General features: G+C 38.0%; 1 protein-coding gene across 3 annotated transcripts in view; it reads left to right on the top strand.

The window, feature by feature from the left end:
* Positions 1 to 923: 923 nt before the first annotated feature.
* The window catches only part of tpp2 (tripeptidyl peptidase 2), a 46,353-nt gene continuing 25,873 nt past the window's right edge, over positions 924 to 21,403 (top strand). For 2 of the 3 annotated variants that reach the window (XM_002933014.5, XM_002933013.5), the window contains exons 1-17: positions 925 to 1,149; positions 5,714 to 5,842; positions 6,139 to 6,234; positions 7,020 to 7,124; positions 8,427 to 8,551; positions 9,061 to 9,224; positions 10,704 to 10,858; positions 11,522 to 11,598; positions 11,836 to 11,963; positions 12,453 to 12,552; positions 13,294 to 13,442; positions 14,042 to 14,157; positions 16,588 to 16,756; positions 17,058 to 17,215; positions 17,599 to 17,675; positions 19,523 to 19,629; positions 20,518 to 20,672. In XM_002933014.5, coding sequence (XP_002933060.1) covers positions 979 to 1,149; positions 5,714 to 5,842; positions 6,139 to 6,234; positions 7,020 to 7,124; positions 8,427 to 8,551; positions 9,061 to 9,224; positions 10,704 to 10,858; positions 11,522 to 11,598; positions 11,836 to 11,963; positions 12,453 to 12,552; positions 13,294 to 13,442; positions 14,042 to 14,157; positions 16,588 to 16,756; positions 17,058 to 17,215; positions 17,599 to 17,675; positions 19,523 to 19,629; positions 20,518 to 20,672 — 2,181 coding nt within the window. In that variant the 5' untranslated portion in view covers positions 925 to 978. Of the gene's footprint in view, positions 1,150 to 5,713; positions 5,843 to 6,138; positions 6,235 to 7,019; positions 7,125 to 8,426; positions 8,552 to 9,060; positions 9,225 to 10,703; positions 10,859 to 11,521; positions 11,599 to 11,835; positions 11,964 to 12,452; positions 12,553 to 13,293; positions 13,443 to 14,041; positions 14,158 to 16,587; positions 16,757 to 17,057; positions 17,216 to 17,598; positions 17,676 to 19,522; positions 19,630 to 20,517; positions 20,673 to 21,403 lie in introns of all 3 variants that reach the window. The other variant, XR_004221351.1, reaches the window with a different exon arrangement.

Genomic DNA, 21,403 nt, shown 5'->3' with positions numbered 1-21,403 from the left:
TAAAGCACACAAAACTCTTAACATAATGGACAAGTAAATATTTGGACTAAGGTCTCTCTAACAGTCCAGGAGCAGACATCTCACAACTTGCCGGTCTGCTTTACAGTTAGTTGGCAGTATTGTAATGGGTGTAAGGGCTATAATAGTTTTGGGGTTTATAACTGCTGAGGGCTAGTGCCTGCTACAAGGCCCCAATGAAATTAGTTGCGATCAGAGCCTTAAACTGCACCACACTGCCATAAAATCTGACAAGCCCCTTTGTGTCCCCGAAACATTATATGGTTTGCTACTATTAAAAATCAGCAGGGTTTATCCTGCTTAAATAAGTGCTGTTGCTCTTTGTGTGTCTGACACTGATATTGCAACCAGGGGAATACGGTGTGTTTTTGTAAAATGGGCATGGTATTTTGGTGCAGTAGACTTTTTCTCTAGTTGCCTTCATGGCAATATTTATATTCCATTAGATATCATGCATCTTGTTTTCAAAGGGTAATGTATATATCAAGTTGCCATGTGTTACCAAATTACTGACATCTGACAAGTAATTCCCATTCAAAGCTGAGAACTGTTTGTTTGTTTTTTACCTACTAAGGGTGCTGCTTATAGCACCCCAAACAGTTTTGTATGCCAGCCTAAATGTGCTCAGATACTTATGTGGGCCAGTTTTTCATGTCTAAGACTAGGTGGCTGAGGTTGGTAGATAATAACTTGGGCCAATAATGAAAAAGAGCTCTCCATTGTTATTAACATAAGAACTTTTTTTTCTATTTTTCAGGCAATATTTCTTTACATACAATGTTTCACGCTCTTTGGAGATGAAAGGGCTTCCCGTCAAACACAATAACATCCGCAGAACTGAACGCAAATGGGAACACGTCACTCAAAACCCGTACAATCCGGCTTTCTGATTTGCTGACCTACGAGCAGAGGGGCGGGCCAAAGATTTGTTTCCGATTCAGCCTCTGTCTCCTTCTCTTCATGATCATGATGGCAGCCGGCGCGGAAGAACCTTTCCCTTACCATGGGTTGTTGCCCAAGAAAGAGACCGGCGCTGCGGGCTTCCTGACCCGGTACCCGCAGTATGACGGCCGCGGAGTCCTGATAGCGATATTAGACACTGGGGTGGACCCCGGGGCTCCAGGCATGCAGGTATACACAAAAATGAAAGTGTATTCATACACTGGGTACATTGTTATTGTGTGAGATACATAGCCTGCCATCTTCCAGCCGGAGAAATACCGACCTATAGCGCAAGGATAGGGACTGTAGAGTAACGGGAGACTTGCAGGAAGGACTGTCTGACTAACTCATCAGTACTGGCCTATTTGTGTCCGTCACGTATTAGGCTTTCTCTATTGTAGCAGAATTGAAATACACAAATCCGCTGCATGTTTTGTACCCTCTGGGTTATCATTGATAGGAATGATCTATGCTTCTGAGGTGTGCTAAAGGGAAAGTATCCATCCCAAAGTCAGACAGATCAGGTTTTTAATCTGTGCCCTGTATTAGCTGCCACCAAGGATGACTTAGCACTGTCAGGACTTCCTGGCATTGGTTGCTTTTTTACTTTCGTTTCCTTGGCAGGAGGAGTACAGAGATTGGAGGGCACCCAGTCCACTAAACTAACTGTAGTTGATGCTTAAATGTTCTTTTTTTTTTGTTTTTACACACAGATCTTTTTTTTTGTGTATTAGTTTTTGAGATGTAATGGCTTTATTATTGTAATTTCTCAACCTAACATTTGCATGCATTTTGCCTATGCTTTTTGTCAGTAGTGCAGTGCTGACAAACAGCATAGTCACTGATATCAGCCAATCAGAACAGATGAGATCTGTCAGCGACTCACAGCAAGATAGTTGCAAAAAAAAAAAAATATTAAAGGGGTGGTTCACCTTTATGTTAACTTTTAGTATGTTACAGAATGGCCTATTCATAGCAACATAGCAATCGTCCTTCAATTTTATTTTATTTTTACGGTTTAATTATATGTTAATTAAATATATGCTTTCCTCTTCTACATTTTTCCAGCTTTTGAATGGGGTCACTGACCCCAGTAGTCAAAAAAACTATTGCTTTGTGAGCTTACAATTTTATTATCTTTCTTTTCAGTCCCTCTCCTATTCATAGTCCAGTCACGCATTCAAACCACTGCCTGGTTGCTTAGGTAAGCAAGAACCTAGCAACCAGTTACTAATATTCCAAATGGAAGCACTGCTGAACAAAAAAAGCTAAAAAAACTGATAAACCACATACATGCATACTAAAAGTTAATTCTAAGGTGAACGACCCTTTTAATACAGCTGCAGCTGAGCTCGTAGGTCTAAAGTGTGTAAAAAGAAGTTCATAAATCAGATATCCATCACCTGTGTAAAATCTGTTTCTTTAATTCGTACTTCTTGGCTTGAGTCCCTTAGCCATACCATGATTGCTACACAGGTATTGGTGGTGTGGTTTGCTCTAATATTCTAGATTCCTCCCACATTTCAAAAAGTACAGAAAGGAAGGTAAATTGGTTCCTAACAAAATTGACCACTGTAAGTGAATGTCTTTGACTGGTGTAAAATATCGTGAAATATATAAATAAAGGAGGATAATAGAGAGCACAACTCCTGCCAACCTGATTATTGGCGGTTTGTGTCTGTCAGCAGTGTCATGCCATGTTGGCCTGAGGGATGCCATATTTTATAATAAGGACATAGTTGTACTAATCTGTTTGTAAGGAGAAGAAGATTCTGGGTGTGAAAATCATCAACAGCAATAACTGTTGATATAGTGTTTTGCTCAGACTGAACAGTCTGGCTTTTTCAGAACACCCACGTATTATTTGTGTTGATTGTAGTGTGGTAGAAAAGAATACATTTACAATTACTCTATTGTTGCTTTACTTCTGTACATGTAAAGCACTGTTGGGGCAAGTATGAATGCTATTCAGTATATTCTTTTAGGAGTACTAATAATATTACTTCTGTGTCCAATTCTTTGTTTTATCCTGTGTTTTTTGTTTTTTTTAATAGGGTAGCCTGAGCTTTTTATAGAATCTTTCCTATGCCTGTAAATGAGCGTATTCACTAAAATAAACACTGCATAAATGACAAGGCGTGAATGGAAATAGATATGTGTTGTAGGCAGCTTTGCTTTCCTTGCTGCTGTAATACGACCTGGCTTGTATCAGTTTAAAAACAGTTTTCACGGTGATTCTTGGAGTTTCATTTTTGCAGTACTGTTTTACTAAGAATCATAAAGCAGATTAAAACATTATTGATTCTTGGAGTCTGATCTCAGTAGCGAAGTGACTGATCTTCAGTCAGATATATACAGTAGAACCCCCATTTTATGTTTTCAGGGGACGAGAAAAAATTGATTTAAAATCCAGGAAAATTTCAAATCATGGAAAAGCATTATGCATTATATATTTGTGGGACCACAAAAAACATTCATGCCTGTTACTACACACCCGCACACACGCGGCAGCATATACATTTGTCAGCCTAGAAAACATTAGTGTGAAATAATCCATATTTATGACTGCAACTCCTGCCCTTCTTTAAGTAAAGACTTCCCAGTGCATTGTTGACAATAGTTTACACTTATAGGAATCAGAAGTAAAAGAGATTGGTTCTAAAGTGAGAGTTTTTACTAGGTTTAATTGTGTGATTTATTTGTTTTTTAAAACACAGCCCACATTTAGCTGTATTTTGGTGCAAGTTGGCCTGACACATACTTGGGTCCATGGTCGGACTGGCCCACTGGAACACCAGAAGAAATGCTGGTGGGCCCCAGTCCTTTTAGGCCCTGCTTGTCTGGCACAAAGCTTTTCATGTATATGTAATTTAAGAGTGAGGCAATAGTGCAGCCAAATAGACTGGTATTAAATCAAGCGAGAATGCCTGCATCTCTGCTCTTTAATTCCCATCTGTTGATTACCACATAATATTGAGATTAAAGCTTATTTACACAAGTAAGCATTTATACCCATGGGTCATTTTTATAGATTCTGTAATTTGGCCCAATATCTTTAACATATCACCATGATTCCATTTTATTAGCTTTGATCATCCTAAATATTTCATTAGGGGGCCTGGTTAATGTATGTGAAATTAGCTTAAAGGGGTGGCCCACCTTCACACATCTTATTGTTTTTAAATAATACACCACAAATAAAGACTTTTTTCAGCTGCTTTTTATTTTTACCATAAGTTTAAAAACAAATGTGTTTATTATTTCCTACCTATCATATTTACTTTTGCCTGGTGATTGACTCTCTTGATTCTTATAAAATCAGTTGTTGACATTGTTTAGGGGATGTTCACCTTTTGTAAAGTCTTACAAAAGTGTTAGGACTTTTCAAATGAAGAACTTTTTTTACTTTTACTAAGCAGAAGTCAGTAGGCTTTGTTTGAATAGTAATCAGACAGCTCTTACCTAGCCTCCAGGTGAAGTGCTTATGAGCTATAAATTTCCTGTTTGAACAGCATCTGTGTTCTTCAGTACTGCGCACCATGCCATGATGTAGGGTCTGCGCACATGAAAAATTTCATCAAGAGTCTTACTCGCTGCCAGTCTCTGCATTTATGGTGGAGGGAGGGGTTGGTGACTCCCTTCTACAGTGGAGTGAGTAAGGGTAAGTGCTGCCTTTGTTTATTATTTAGAAGATAGATTTCTGCTTAATAAAAGTGCTTCTTTTGCAAAGACTACTAAAAAAAACCTCTGTATAATCCAACCCAACCCATTCCTCAGCTCAAGTGTTTGCTGCTCTTTAATTTAAAGTGGACCTGTCACCCAGACATGAAAAGCTGTATAATAAAAGCCCTTTTCAAATTAAACATGAAACCCCAAATCATTTTTTTATTACCACATCCATACCCATTATAAAAGCATTTAAAAATCCCAGCTGTCAATCATATATTGCCTGCCCCGCCTCTATGCCTTAGGCATAGAGGCGGGGCAGACAGTTACTTTCACTTTGAATTCAGGACTTCTTAGATGTTGCTGCTCTCCTCACATTCCCCCTCCCTCCTAACCATGTAATTTTGTAACCAGTGCATGGATATGGGCATCGGGTCCCCCCATACTGGCACAGAAGCAAGATTTTGGCAGGATGCAATGCCTGCTTTGATAACAAAACACCACAAAATGGTGCCTGCCTGCTTGCTGCAATTGTAAATTCCAATGCTGAAGGTTTGAATAATTTATATAGTGTAAGTAAAGTTTATTTTGCTTGACAAACACAATAGAAAACAATTTAGAATTATTTCTTAAGGTGACAGGTCCACTTTAACAACTGGTGATTTGTTTTTTTTGCGCTCAGAATACAGGAATTTTTGAACTTTTATTTCCAGTTTTAGATTTTGTTTAGTGCAAACCATTTAATAATTAAAACAGCAAAATATATTTTCAGCACAAGTCCTGTTAAACAAGGGGTATGCTCCCCCCTCCTGTGCACTAAGCCCCCACTGTGGGCTTAGTGCACAGGTTTTTAAGGTTTCAGTCCATTTGTTATAATTAAATTATTGGGTTTTATTTTGTCCCTATTTATTAATGGCATTATTAGAATTGATTAGGATTTCTCTCTTTGCAAGTGTTTTCTAAACATATACTTGTGAGTACCATTTGGGGAACTTGCATTTTTATAATATGGTTGGCTGTACATTGTAGAAGTAAACTTTGTTTTTGTTAGAAATAGGTTTTTACCCTAACATTATTTTCTCCTCAGCAAACAACAGATGGGAAGCCAAAGATTATAGACATTATTGACACAACGGGAAGTGGTGATGTGAATACCAGCACTGTTCTTGAGCCAAAAGATGGAGTACTTGTAGGCCTTTCTGGAAGAACGTTAAAGGTATATACAATTCTGTATTTCTTTTTAAAAACATAATTTCGAAGTAAGTATTGTTGAAACACTTGAAAATACATTAATTCTGAGTGCAATTTTATTAGCTGGATTTTTAAATTCTGGATTTTTTTTCCGAATTCAACCTGATGATTATGTCCTTTTATTATTTAAACAATAAAGTTCAATAAATAAGGCAAATGATGACAATAAATTGTCTGCATAGTACCTAATTCAGACAGCTTTCATTTTATAATTTAGCTTGGTGTTTTCATGTTTGGTGTTTTAATTTTATATTTTTGTAGATTCCCACAAGATGGATAAATCCTTCTGGCAAATATCACATTGGTATGAAAAATGGTTTTGACTTTTACCCTAAGGCACTGAAGGAGCGCTTGCAGGTAATGTCAGAGAACTTGCTTTCCTCTATGTTGGCTTATCAAAACTATTAGAAATAAGGTTATAAATTCTGCAGTATATCTATTTTCAGACTAATATCTTCTATAATGGAAAATTTTTAGTAGTCGGTATCAAATATAAATTCTTTAAAGGAGACATATTGGATAAATGGGGAAAAACACTAATTGTTTAGGCAATTATGAATAATATATGGTGCTGGTTTCACTTTGTGCTAAAAATGAATCCTATCTGTAAAAATGGCTGATTTATTGGAGTTCCCTATAGATTCTATGACTTCTCTGTCCATTAGAATGAAGGGGGGGAGTGTCCTAACGGTCCCTACCAGAAGCACAGTAGGAGGGGGAGAGCCAATCACAGCCCTGCACTCACACAACCAAAGACAAGCTTAAGTTCCCTATCAGTTCAGCCTAGCTGCTGATTGGTTCCTATGCTACAGTGCAGTGTACTAAGAGCCGCCGTCTCCCATGCACATCCAGAGAATTCAGCCAGCAGGAAGTGGAACAGATGGGCGGGACTAGTGGGGTTTTGGTGGAATTTCTCAATAAATCAGTCCAAAACTCAATTTTTTGTGGGCAGAATGCAAGTTGGAATTTGCAAATCCTTCAGAACAGAGAGGAGAGAGTGTTATAGCAGAGGTGATACTGGTCTGTATCTTAAAAACTAAACATTTTAAATAATAAGAATGAATTACAAAATTGTTTTTTTCTGATTAATTACAACACTGTAGATTGCACTGTGTTAATCTTAGATTTGTATTCATCTACAGAAAGAGCGTAAAGAGAAGCTTTGGGATCCTATCCATCGAGCTGTACTATCTGAAGCCTGCAAGAAACAGGAAGAGTTTGACACAAACTCCAATGCTCAAGCTCAGGTTGAAACAGAACTAACAATTTCAAATTATTATTTTAAGGCAAAAAAATCTTGTCTGTACTTATCTTTTTAAAGGAGTGGTTCACCTTAAATGAACTTTTAATAGGATGTAGAAATTTATATTCCGGGACAATTTGCAATAGGTCTTTCTTTGTTGGTTTTCAGTTATTTAGCTTTTTGTTCAGCAGCTCTCCTGTTTAGAATTTTAGCAGCAATCTGGTTGCTATGGTGTTCTATACCCTAGCAACAAAGCAGTGGTATAAAATAGATATAAATCTAAATAGTAGAGGGCCTGCATAGAAAGTTAAGTAATTAAAAGTAGCAGTAATAATAAAGTTGTAGCCTCACAGAGCAATAGTTTTTGGCTGCCGGGGTCACTGACCTCCATTTAAAAGCTGCAAAGAGTCAGAAGAAGAAGGCAAATAATTCAAAAACTATAAAAAATAAATAATGAAAACCAATTGCAAAGTTGTTAGGAATAGGGCGTTTTATGACTTACTTAAAGGTGAGCCACTCCTTTAAACCTTTTAACCACCTTCAATATGATATGTTGTCTCACCAAACTTTGTCATTCTATCTAATATGGCTGCCAAAGTAGTGTTATTTCGGTACATGTATGGTGGATTTACTAAGCGATATCTCAAAAGCTTTTGATATTGATTGTCTTGATATCAGATGGGACAAAAGATTTTGATCAGGTGCCATTGAGGACCCCTGAAAAGGCATGCGTTTAGGGCTCAGTCGTCAGATAGGGGTAGAATTCCTATTGTTTCTACCTCCATATCTGACAAGTCAGCCCTGAACGTTAGTGGAGGGTATGAACGATTGGTCGCAGGAAAGATCGTAATTGTAATGTGTATGGCAACTGTTGAGACAGTCAGCCAATACTCACCAGCCACGTTGCTTTATTTATTTAAACTCTTAGGTAGTTATGAAATAGGTGCAAAATTTTCTAAGGATCTAATTGCCTACAGCAACCAATCAACAGCTTGCATTTTCTGGTCATCTTTTTAAAAAAACCCTTATTGGTTGCCAGTGGAACACCTTTGAAGAAATAAGCTGCAAAATATTTGTTAAGATATGACATAGGTCCTAATATCAGAGTGTGGCATAGTATGTAAATTTAAGGGAAAAGTATCCATGTCTAAGGTGGCCATACATGGACAAACATCTGATGTCCAGTGACCATTTGTTTTTCAGAAGTATTTGCAATAATTTTTGTAGACCTTTGTGTATGGTGATCCTAATCGTTAGATCTGAAAATTGTAAATTATATCTAGCAAAGACAATTTATCTTTTAAAGGCAGGGAAACTAATAAAAGAAGATCTACAGAGCCAGGTGGAAATGTTAAACTCCTTTGAAAAAAAATACTGCGACCCTGGTCCTGTGTATGATTGTTTGGTATGGCATGATGGTGAAACCTGGAGGTAAGTCAATGAAACATTTGGGAATAATGTTAGTATTAGATATTTCTTTATATTGTTTTCCATGCATTTTTTTTTTAATTTATCAGTCTGACAAAAACCAAATCATTTGTCAGTGTTCTGTGCTTGAAAGCTGCATTGAAAGGTTACACTATTTCTAAAAAAAAGCTAGTAAGGTGAAGCAATTTTAGAAATACTGACTACTGTGGTCCTTGCATGATTTGAGCCAGATAAATCTTTGTGTGGGGATATGGGCTAACTGTTTGGCCCTAGAAACAGTAGAATACTGCATGCTTTTTTGTCTAGCATCACTTATCTTGTAATGTACAGCACTGGCCAGTGTCTAGCAGTGCAGATCAGCACCACTGAGCCTTCTCTGAAACAACTGAGAGGGATCTCTTGATAAAAGTTTAGCTTTTTAGGTAGCCCCTGTTATCAAATGCTCTGTGTTGTTTATTCAGTTATTTTTACTTCTGATCAGTATAGATAACTGCAATTTGCTCTGTTTTAAGGGCTTGTATGGATACAAGTGAATGTGGAAATTTGGAAGCTTGTATTGTTTTGGGGAACTACAGAGAAACACAAGAATTTGGATCCTTTGGTACAGCAGAAATGCTGAATTATTCTGTAAATATTTATGAGGAAGGCAACCTACTTTCAGTTGTGACTAGTGGAGGTAAGATTTTTTTGATTTTTCAGAATAATGAGCTTTGTAAGTTGATCCTAGTACTGTACTAACCCAATGCAACCACGGCCCTTTAGCAGTGAAGATCGGTGCTTCCAAAGTTGCCCCACCAGGTCCCCTTTTTCTGGTTACCCACAATATAAAAAATGATTATATGATGACATTTTTATAACAATTACATTTATGCAATGTATATAAATATACACACAACCCACTATAATCTTCACAATAAATTACATAATTGAAATATTCGCATAACATGGAAGCTCAGAAATAGCATCATCTTGTATGATAGCTGAACCTTATTTTCTGCTTTTTGATTTACAATGACTCATAAGTATAACTACCCAACAGCTGCCCAGTCCACACTGAGCATGTGCAGTGTCACTGACATAAAAAAATTGGCCTAACACTGTGGCGAACACCTTTGGACAGTTTGAAGGCATGGTTCACTACTCTTAAATGCGGAACCTGTTTATAGCACCTCTAAGTTTTCCAAATCTGAAACAGCTAGAGCAGTGCTGTCCAAGTGGCGGCCCGCGGGCCACATGCGGGCCATGACCCCCCTGTGTGTGCTCCCCCACCTATCTGGCTGTTTTGATGGCTTACCTTTGAGAAAGCTTTAAGTGGTATCAGTACTGAGATTAACTAGCCCCCTGCATGGTTCTCACCTCAGATTCAGGCTGTAATCCCTCTGTATTGTGTAAAAATGTAATGTAACCCCTGTGTTATTCACACCTTTTAATCCCTGCATTGTTCACCCCCTGCAGTGTTCACACCTCAGGCTCGGGCTTTAATCATCCCCATTGTTCACCTGTTCACACCTCAGACATTGTAGGTACTGCCAGGACTATGCTGCCTGTGTGTATAGCACACACAGGGAGCATAGGGTAGGCAGATAGGCAGCATAGGGCAGGGAGGGTATGGCACAAACAGGTAGGGCAGGCAGAGTATGGCACACACAGGCAGCATAGGGCAGGGAGGGTATGGCACACACAGACAGGGTAGGGAAGGTAGAGTATGGCACACACAGGCAGGGTAGAGCAGGCAGAGTATGACACACAGGCAGCACAGGACAGGCAGAGTGCTGCCTGTGTGTTCCTTACTCTGCCTGCCCTATACTGCATGTCGGAGGTGAACCTGGTAAGGATTTGTTCTGGGAGTTTGTTAGCAGTTGGAAATAGCCATTAAATGGTGCCTAAGGTGTGTAATTATGTGCTGGGGGTTGCTGTGCTATCCACAGGTGAGGAGAAGGCATATGGATTTAAGGGTATATCTTAATATGACATAGTATATTTTTTTCACATATGAATGACAGTTGATATCCCTGCAGTAAGGACCAAGCATTTGGGTTTTTGCTGCACTACCACCATTGTGATAAAATGGGTGTGTTTTTTTTTTTTTTTAATCTCCCCAGTGCTCAAAAAATATATTTTTCCCTTTGATACTGACAGAATTTCTCTCTGACAGGTGCACATGGTACACATGTTGCCAGCATTGCTGCAGGATATTTCCCTGATGAGCCTGAAAGAAATGGAGTAGCTCCTGGAGCGCAGATTCTTGCAATAAAAATTGGCGACACTAGGCTTAGTACCATGGAGACTGGCACAGGTCTCATTAGAGCGGTAATGCCCATTTATTTAGCTTGTTGACACCCATATAGCATGATGTTTCTGTTTTGTTACAATTTGTATTGTCATGACAAACTGACTACTCACAACCAATAGTTTACTAGTTTTGCTCATAGATTACCAGCCACATTTGCATAATGGGTTTTAATTTCCACCTACTTGTGGTCTGTAGCTGTCTCTTTCACTTGTGCTGAAACATGACGCCCGTAGCCTCCATAAAACAGCAACCAAGAGTTCCATGTGCCAAAAAAAAATCTTATCAGATTATGTAATTGACTGAGTACAGACAGGGTAACAATTATGCAGTGCTATATTTTGTTGACAGAGCACTACAAAATGAGTTTGATTCAGTGCTGCTTCTTATGAATTGTTGTATAAAAGCTTTAATTATGCAGTAAAAGAAAATTGAGCATTCTGCGGTGTTACCATTGTTTAATTCCTAAGGCAACATTGATTTCTAAAGGGAACTTAACTTTCTATTGTTTTATATTTCTTTTCATGGCCCATGTTAGCATTTTGCTCATGAGTTATTACGTTTCTAAATATGTACAGGTATATGTTTGCTGGTATGTAGGTTTCTGAGGCAATTTACTAGATTGAGTCCTTGATATCCTTTTTAGTCAAAATGTAAAATGTGCTTTTTTTCCTTTTAAACAGATGATTGAAGCAATAAAATACAAATGTGATCTTATCAATTATAGCTATGGTGAAGCAACACACTGGCCTAATTCTGGGTAAGTTACCAAATGTAATTAATACATTTACCATCTTCAAAAGCTTTAAAGTTAAGTTAAGATTTTGTGTTGATTCAGTAGGAATTTGGCCAACTTGGCTTCTTGTGAAATGGCTTTTTGGGCAGAAGTTTAGTGTATAATACACTGCATAATACTGCATTTTCTTCAAAATCTTATTATTATTGTCAACCCTATAATGTTTTCTTTATCTCAATTCAAATTGTTTCCCCAATTTAGGAGAATATGTGAAGCAATTAATGAAGCAGTGTGGAAACACAACATCATATATGTTTCCAGTGCTGGAAACAACGGTCCGTGCCTTACTACAGTAGGCTGCCCAGGTGGAACTACTTCCAGTGTAATAGGTATGTGGTCCATTTAAAAGCCACTCTTGTAGGAGTATTGTTATTAGTATTTCAAGGGCCAGAGGCTTGTCTTTATTTCTGACATAGTATATTTTAGCACAGATAAAAGAACTGTTATTCAGAAACCCATTATCCAAAAAGCTCCAAAGTATGAAAAGGCTATCTCCTATAGAAATTATCAAATTATTCAAAATTTTACAAATGATTTCCTTTTTCTTTGTAATAATGAAACAGTATGTGGTACTCAATCTCAACTAAAATATAATCTATCCTTATTGAGGACAAAACAATCCTATTGGGTTTTAATCCGTGTTTAAAAGATCTTTTAGCAGACTTCAGCTGGTATGGAGATCCAAATTACGGAAATTCCTGCACATTCTGGAAAATAGGTCCCATACCTGTATTGTATGATTTTTCTTCTGTAGTTTTAGTTCTAGACTGCCAATTGAAGTTTAATGTGTTTTTTTTTTTTTTTTTTACACTTTCTAGGTGTTGGTGCATATGTTTCACCGGATATGATGGTGGCAGAGTACTCCCTTCGAGAGAAATTGCCTGCTAATCAGTATACTTGGTCCTCCAGAGGTCCTAGGTGAGTTATCAAGATAAATTGGGTCATATTTTCTTTCTTTCCAGTCTTAATATATATTCCATTGATTGCCTTTAGTTATTTTTCTCTTGCAGTTGTGTTTTTACTGTTTTTTTTGTAATGTTTGAAAAAAACATACAAGACTAACTGATGCTTTGAATATCTTTCATCGAATATATTTTTTTAGAAGCAGGTGTTCCTTACCACTTGCCAGCTTTGTAGTAGATTTATTTTAAGAAGCTGTAAGATTTTTAAATTGAATAAGACATTTTGTATAGGGCAATACAGACTGTGGGAAGACTCATTCCCCTCATAATAGTTCCATTAGATAAACACTAAGGGCACCCCCAGTGAATTCAGTCACTAAGTTTGCCCTGCAGTTTGTTTCTGTTGCAGCACTGCGACACCATTTTGCTTTACTGCACAGGTGCAAGTATAAGTCTACTATGGATCAGTGGGAGAGCCAGGTAAAATGGCATTGCTTATGATTGCACTTTTTCTTCTTGATGAGGAGCACGGGCCTGGGGAACAATTCACTGACTGAATTCACTGAGTGGGTGTCTAACATATTGACATCCCCTAGTAAATTTGGATTGCCTTGTCCTTTTAATCTAAATAAACTTTTACAGATTACAGCTTTTCCAGGAAGCATGACAAATAAGGTGGAAGGTTTTAAAATAGTATGGTATCAGTATAGTTTGTTTCAAAGCTGCTATTAGCCTAACATTCTCATTATATTTCTAGTACTGATGGAGCCTTAGGTGTTTGCATAAGTGCCCCAGGAGGAGCTATCGCTTCTGTGCCAAATTGGACTCTAAGGGGAACTCAGCTTATGAATGGAACGTCAATGTCTTCTCCTAATGCATGTGGAGCCATTGCTCTAGTATTGTCAGGTAATGTGTGTGTGTAGAATTGTTTTGCAAAACTGCCAGCTAATCTTGATTAGCACAGCATCAGAGCACCTGAAGGTACCCCAAGCCATCGGCAATAGAATTAAATGTAAAACACTTGAAAGCTCATTGGATGCTTTATAGCCTGTAAATTGCACTAGAGTGGTTTTAGGGTGAAAAGTGTCTTACTACTGCTGTTGCTTTCAGGGTTTTTCTATTTTGCATTGTACCAAACGTCTGAACTCGGTCTAAGTATTACACTTGAGAACAAAACATTCTTTGTGTTTTACATGGAAATTTCAAATTACTAATTATGAAAATAATAATCATCAGGCCATGGGGCCTGTATTTTCAGTACTACTGTAGCTTTTAATAGAAAGTTGTCTATACTACTGAGTGCCTTTAATAGAATAAAGTGGGAGAAATTAGAAAATTAGCAAACTCTTCAGCCAGTATAAAAAAATGTGTTTTGTTCTTTAGCCAGGAACTACAGTTGTTCGAGACAAAGGTTATAATAAAAGTAAAAAAAAAATAGTGTCTTTATCATTTAATAGTCTGTATTTAGCTATTTTCAGATTTTATTCTGTTTTTATCTAATTCAGGTCTAAAAGATAATGGCATTCAGTATACTGTACATTCAGTGAGAAGAGCACTGGAAAATACTGCAATGAAGGCTGAAAACATTGAAGTCTTTGCCCAAGGACATGGGATTATTCAGGTAAGGATTATAGATACATTGGATCTAATGCTTGCTTTAAATGTGTACAGATTAATTTTTTACCCCTGGCCTGTTTCTGATCTTTTTGAATGTGAAATGATAGGAAATACTTGTAAAATACTAGTGTCTGCTTTAAGAACTGTGTTTAAAAGTGAAAGGAACAGTAACCCCAAAAATGATTGTGTATATGTACTTAGATATAATATTCTGCACTGGTAAAAAAAAACATGTTTGCTTCAAAAAACATCACTGTATTTAATATAATAAGCTGCTGTGTAGCCCTGGGGGGGAGAACAATTTAAGCTGAATAGGGCAAAAATGTGCATGTTTACCCAGCTGTTAACTTACAGGGCATATTTGAGTTTGATTTTTTTCCACAATATAAGGTTATAGAAACTTAAATGTCTGGCATCTGAAAACTCAAATGTAAAAATTTGCCATCTAAAAGCGAGTTTCTATACAAGTCAATGGAAGTTGTCCTAGGCAAAGTCAAAAAAGTAAAGCCAAAACAGGGAAACCATAGAGCAGTGCTGTCCAACTTCTGCGGTGCCGAGGGCCGGAATTTCTCGCGCATACATGCTGGAGGGCCGCAAATGGAAGCCACTCCCCCTTTTAAACCACACCCACTTCAAACCACACCCATTTTATCACAATGGTGGTAGTGCAGCAAAAACCCAAATTCTTGGTCCTCACTGCAGGGATATCAACCATCATTCATATGTGAAAGAATTATATTATGTCATATTAAGACACACCTTAAAATCCATATGACTTCTTCTCCCCTGTGGATAGCACAGCAACCCCCAGTACATAATTACACACCTTAGGGTGTGGCTATTTCCAATTGCTAACAAACTCCCAGAACAAACCCCTGCCAGGTTCACCTTCCACAGGCAGCATAGGGTAGGCAGAGTATGACACACATAGGCAGCGCTCTGCCTGCCCTACGTTACCTGTGTGTGCCATACTCTGCCTGCCCAATGATGCCGTTGTCTGCCATATGCTGCCTGTGTGTGCCATACTCTGCCTGCCCAATGATGCCTGTGTCTGCCATATGCTGCCTGTGTGTGCCATACTCTGCCTGCCCAATGATGCCGTTGTCTGCCATATGCTGCCTGTGTGTGCCATACTCTGCCTGCCCAATGATGCCTGTGTCTGCCATATGCTGCCTGTGTGTGCCATACTCTGCCTGCCCTATGATGCCTGTGTCTGCCCTACCCTGCCTGTGTGTGCCATACTCTGCCTGCCATATGCTGCCTGTGTGTGCCATACTCTGCCCTACCCTGCCTGTGTGTGCCATACTCTGCCCTACCCTGCCTGTGTGTGCCATACTCTGCCCTACCCTGCCTGTGTGTTCAATACCCTCCCTGTCCTATGCTGCCTGTTTGTGCCATACCCTCCCTGCCCTATTCTGACTATGTGCCATACTCTGGCTACCCTATGCTGCCTACACACAGGCATAGGTCAGGCAGTACATACAATGTCTGAGGTGTGAACAGACGAACAATATGGGTGATTACAGACTGAGCCTGAGGTGTGAACACTGCAGGGGGTAAACAATGCAGAGATTAAAAGGTATGAACAGTACAGGGAATTACATATTTAAACAATACAGGGGGATTACAGCCTGAATCTGAGATGAGAACCATGCAGGGGGGGCAGTTAATCTCAGTACTGATACCATTTAAATCTTACACAAGAGTAAACCATCAAAGCAGCCAGACAGGTGGGGGGCCACACAGAGGGGGGTCGCGGGCCGCCAGTTGGACAGCACTGCCATAGAGTATATATATATATATATATATAATTTTTTTTTTTTATTTTTTTTTTAAACTCCCAATCATGTAACTTAAAATTGTTTTATTTACTTCAATCCATTTAAACCTACTAACACCCCGTATGCAAAGCCTAAGGGCGAAGTCGGTTGTGGTAAATAATAGCAGTGACTTTCCTGCCGCAACTTATCATAAAAGTCGCTGCGACTAACTGTGTTTGCTGCACAAATTAGTCGCAGCGACTTTTTCAGAAGTTAGTTACTAATCATCACGTGTCTCTGCCCTAACACGTTTCATTTTTACCCAGCACTTAATCAAAGGCTCCCAAGGCAAAGTGAAGCCATATTTTCAAACTCTAAAAATTTGAGGTATTTAAGTTTTTTATTCAAAGGAGTTTTCCTTATTAATATATAAGGGAGCATTTGATATGTGAGTTTATTCGATTTAGAACTCAAATATTGATAAATAAGACCATAAATGGATATAAAATGTTTAAACTTTTATGTGACCGGTGGTCTTAAAGGGTTCCACTGCTCCACTTTGCAGAAAAACACAACAGCCTGAGGTATCTTTTATATTGGAACAAAACCAATTGTGTTTTTTTAATAGATTTTTAATAGATTGCTCTATCCTTCATTTATTTTTTTATGTCTAGGTTGACAAAGCATATGACTACCTCATGCAGAATGCATCACTTATCAGTAAAATTGGATTTACAGTTACCGTTGGGAACAGTCGTGGAATCTACCTCAGGGATCCTGTCCAGGTTGCTGCACCTTCAGATCATGGTGTGGGCATTGAGCCAGTGTTTCCAGAAAACACAGGTAGGACTGTACAGGCAATAAAAAGACACTTAAAAGCTCATATCAATCATGCTGGAGAAAATTTTTTTTTATTAGAATATATTTATACTCAGCGCTATTCAGTATTAAGCGGTTTTTGTGCTGCTCTTGCCATCTAGGCTAAATGCTAATTGCTGATATGATATACAGTTAATTCTGGAATTAGTGTGGTTATTTTAGTTGGGTACATCCCATTGTCAGCAACTACTCCATCTTTCAGATGATTGAAAGGGAGTGTATTTTGCCGTGTTTTAATATTTGCTGTCACTTTTCTTTTTAACAGAAAATTCTGAACGAATATCGCTACAACTTCATTTAGCCCTGACATCTAATGCATCCTGGGTCCAGTATCCTAGCCATTTAGAATTGATGAATCAATGCAGACACATTAACGTGCGCGTAGATCCACGTGGCCTACGAGAAGGGGCACATTATACTGAGGTAGGCCCACAGCATTCCCTCTTTCATTCTTGTTTACTGTTATTGTCGTCTGAGTTAAAATGCATTTTACTTTATTTTACTTATTTCATCTAAATTTAATTTCTGAAAGATCTTTTCAATTTAAAACATTGGTTTTAGAAACATTCATGGGCAACAAAAGCCCTCTTACATATTGCTTCTATCATACCATTTTCTGTTTTTCTCACCTGTGCACAGGCTGCTGTTCCAAGCAGTGTGCACACCAGACATCATTTTATACCTGATGTAAATTTCTTAATTTGGCAAAGTGAGGATCTTTGGTAAATTTAAAACGGTTTGATGTTGTTCTTACTTTGCTAAAAAAAAAAAAGTCTTCTCTCTTTATTTTCTATTCTTTTTTCTAGATATGTGGCTATGATGTATCTGCACTGAATTCTGGACCCTTGTTTAGAGTACCTATTACAGTCATCATTCCCACACAGTAAGTGCTCAGTATCTTGAAATTACATTTGTTTTGGTAAATTAGGTTTACATTTCATCTTCAGTAAAGGCCTTAAATATTATTATACTTGCCAAATTAATAATTTTTGAAAAAATCACTTGAAGGAGTGATTGAACTTTTTGCGGCTTTCCAGTTTGGTGTTTCATCAGCTGTCTGGTTGGTTTGGTCTTGTTTACTCTACTGACCAGACAGTGATTTGAATGAGAGATTGAAATATGAATAGGTGAAGAACTGAGTAGGAAGAAAAGTAATAAAAACTAACAATGATAAAAGTGCAGCCTCATAGAGCAATAGATTTTTGTTTGGTGGGGTCAGTAACCCCCATCGGAAAAGCTAGAAAATGAAGGCAAATAATTAAAAAAAAAAAAGAAAACTATACAAAAAAATAATGCAAAGTTGCTATGCATAGGTTATTCTATAAACTACTAAAAGTTAACTTGAACCACTGCTTTTATTGCTTTCAGAGTAAGTGCACACAACAACATTAGTTGCCAATAGTAAATCTGTTCTCCTCTGTTCTCGGTTACTCCTCTCCTGAAAATGTTTTCCCAACATGTTTATTTTGGTGAGGCAACTTGAGGCTACTATTTGAAGTGTATATTTTGCCACCAGCATTTTTCTACTAATGCTAGTGGGAATTAGTGGACTTCTATTCTTATAGTGTGCCATAACCCTAAGTTCCTACAATGGATGCCCACTTTCTTCTGCTAGTTATGGGGTTGGTATGAGCAGTTGCACTTGAAGCTGAAAACTACTCCAAATTACATCAGTGATGGATAAGCAGTTAACTAAGTTGCAAATATAATATCATAAACAACTTTATTGTAATATTAGGGGGCTTTTTTGAGAAATGCATTACAACAGTTTGTATTAATAAGTGAAATTAATTTTTTTCTGCACCTATTTAAGCTATTTAATGTAATTGCTTGTAATATTGCTTTCTATTTATTCACCTGTTAGGTGTGCATTTTATCATAAACAGTTAATTTTCCACAGCCGCAGACAGGCATTTACTATAGGGAAGTTAACCTGAGGAAACTGGCCATGACAGAGCCCCGTTTAAGTAGCATGCCATGAGAAAATACATACTACTGAGAGCTCATAAATACTGCTTGCAATTGCATCTTAAAGGAGGAGGAAAACCGTTTTTACCCCATAAGGCTGCTTACCCTCACCTCTTGATGAAAAGTAGTAGTGCAGAGGGGTTGGTGGCTGCCATTCCGGACTACTTGACTGCCTATTTTTGCTGGCCAGGAGCATGTGCAATTAATGCCAGGTCCAGATTGCCTTCAACTGCGTGTGCTTCTGGATGGCACCTGCAGAGGGAGGGAGTGAGGCGGTCAGAAAAAAGCAACTGTTAACCTCACTCTACTACTTTGCTTTGTATCATGACATAAAGGGGAGCGGGCCATATCCGGGTACATGGGGGTGGTAGACGGGAGGGAGGCCTTTGCAAGGGGCCAATCATTCTCGATTGACTTGCAAAGTGAAGTGAGCCAAAAAATAGCAATTAGAACAAAGAGATCTTAGTCAAAAACATGATTCCTCTTTAGTCATCCCATTTTGTAACAGATAAGGGAAATTTCATAGGTAAATGCATCATATTGTTTTGGTCGTGTTTATTATTATTAACTTGTATTTATAAAGTGCCAGCATATTCCGCAGTGCTGTATTTAGGCTACATAAAAACAAACATAACATCAATTCAACGAGATGCAGTACTAAGCTTCCAAGAAAATTAAACCGCTATCTTAAATCCTGCATTATAAGTATGGTAAGAGTATCTCAGAATTATTCTTGTTGACTAATTTGAATTGCATCTTTAGGCTGAGTGCTGCTGCAGAGTGTGATGTGGAGTGTAAAGATGTACATTTCAAGCCTGGCCAGATTAAGCGGCACTTCATTGATGTTCCTCAGGGTGCCACGTGGGCAGGTAAGTTAATCAAATTCAGCTCTGTCAATTAAATTTTGCAATCTACGTCAGGTATGGTTTATAACATTTACTCATTTCCGTTATGGTACATAACATACAAATTTTCACTATAGGGGATAACATACATGACTAAGGCTGTGACATTTTCTATGGTGTCCAACATTTCATTTTCAGTATGGCAAATTTTTTTGGAGGGGGGATAATGGCATAGTTTAGCCACTATATTCATATGGACATACAGGTCAGTGTGGTGCCAAGTCAGCTTATGATTACTATGCATGTGGCAATGCGTGTGCATATGGTTTTTGTTATCACATCACATAGTTTTGTGAAGAAGGACCATAAATAGAAAAATTATTAAGCAGTTTACAGGGGTGTTTCAGTTTCCTTCACTGTATTAAAGCATGACAGAATGAGCTTCCACTACTCTGGATGTCTTTCTATTAGCAACTTGTTCATATAGTATTAATTGTATTGGCTGGCCATACTAGTAGTACTCTGAAAATGAGCAAGGACGACATATCCATTCACAGTAGCACTTGAAGCTCACACTGCCCTTGATCTTCCTGGATCAACCACTGCTGATCTTCACTGTGACACCTTGTCACCTGTGAGTCCTTTAATCATCAAGGATCCACTAAAGAGCCAAACAGTGTAATGTAGTTTCAACTTTTATTTGAGATGCATAGCACTACATGTTTTGGACCTCATGGGTCCTTCCTTTGGTGCATTTAAGGGAGTTCTTTAGTTCAGGCAAGTGGTCTCTTCATTAGAAAAATGTAAGAAAAGGAGAATTTTTTTTTTTGACGAACAGAAATAATGGCTGCAGAATGGTTTACCAGTGTTAATGCTGTGTTTTTCAGCTTGGTTTCCCTTTTTCTTTGACAGAGGTCACAGTTTCTTCTCGCTCTTTGGATGTGTCCTCCAAGTTTGTTTTGCATGCAGTTCAGCTAGTGAAACAAAAAGCATACAGAAGCCATGAATTCTACAAATTTTCTTCTTTGCCAGAAAAAGGTTCTGTAACTGAAGCATTTCCTGTGCTGGTATGTTATGATATTGTTGTATTAGAGTTGTTGTACGTGTTTAATTTTGGAGTTCTTACATGCTTTTTCTGTTCAGTATTAGGCAGGAGAAATATTTTTATGTGGGATACCAGTTTGGATTGATTTTAAATTCCCCATGCCCACTGCAAGATGTCTAAAGATCATGCTCTGTTTACTGTTGGAAAAAATTCAGATGGAAGTAAAATGCAGTGGGATCCAGAGACAGGAACTTGCAATGCACTACGATTATTTGTTTTGAAAAAAAAAAAGGGAATATGCAAATTAGTATTTGGGTATGGTTTGGTATTCAGCCAGATGTTTTTGTGGAAGATTGGGCATATGGCTGAATACCAAAAATATGGATTCTGTGCATCACCAGAATTGCAATTTTAAATATTGTGCAAAAAATATATTTTTTCTTGAAGGCTAAACTTACTTTTCAAAACAGCAAATATTTTTTCTCAGCTGTGACTTCAGCAGCTTAGCTACAGAGAAGACAACATGTTTAAAAATATACCCATCCACTTACTCCTTATTCAACAAGCTAATTCAGTTGGGGTTATGTAGATGGTGCACAGACACTTTTAGTTTGAAAGTAATGCATGATACTCTGATAGCCATTTGCCAACATCCTTTAGCCTTACAGTGTAATGCATGGATTCTGAAACTTGGAGAGCTTTAGGTTCCAGAATCCTCTTTACAGTGGAAAATGGTGAGGGAAGGTTTGCATT

Source organism: Xenopus tropicalis, chromosome 2 (assembly GCF_000004195.4).
Source record: "Xenopus tropicalis strain Nigerian chromosome 2, UCB_Xtro_10.0, whole genome shotgun sequence".
NCBI lineage: Eukaryota > Metazoa > Chordata > Amphibia > Anura > Pipidae > Xenopus > Xenopus tropicalis.
This window is presented reverse-complemented; position numbering and strand designations above follow the sequence as displayed.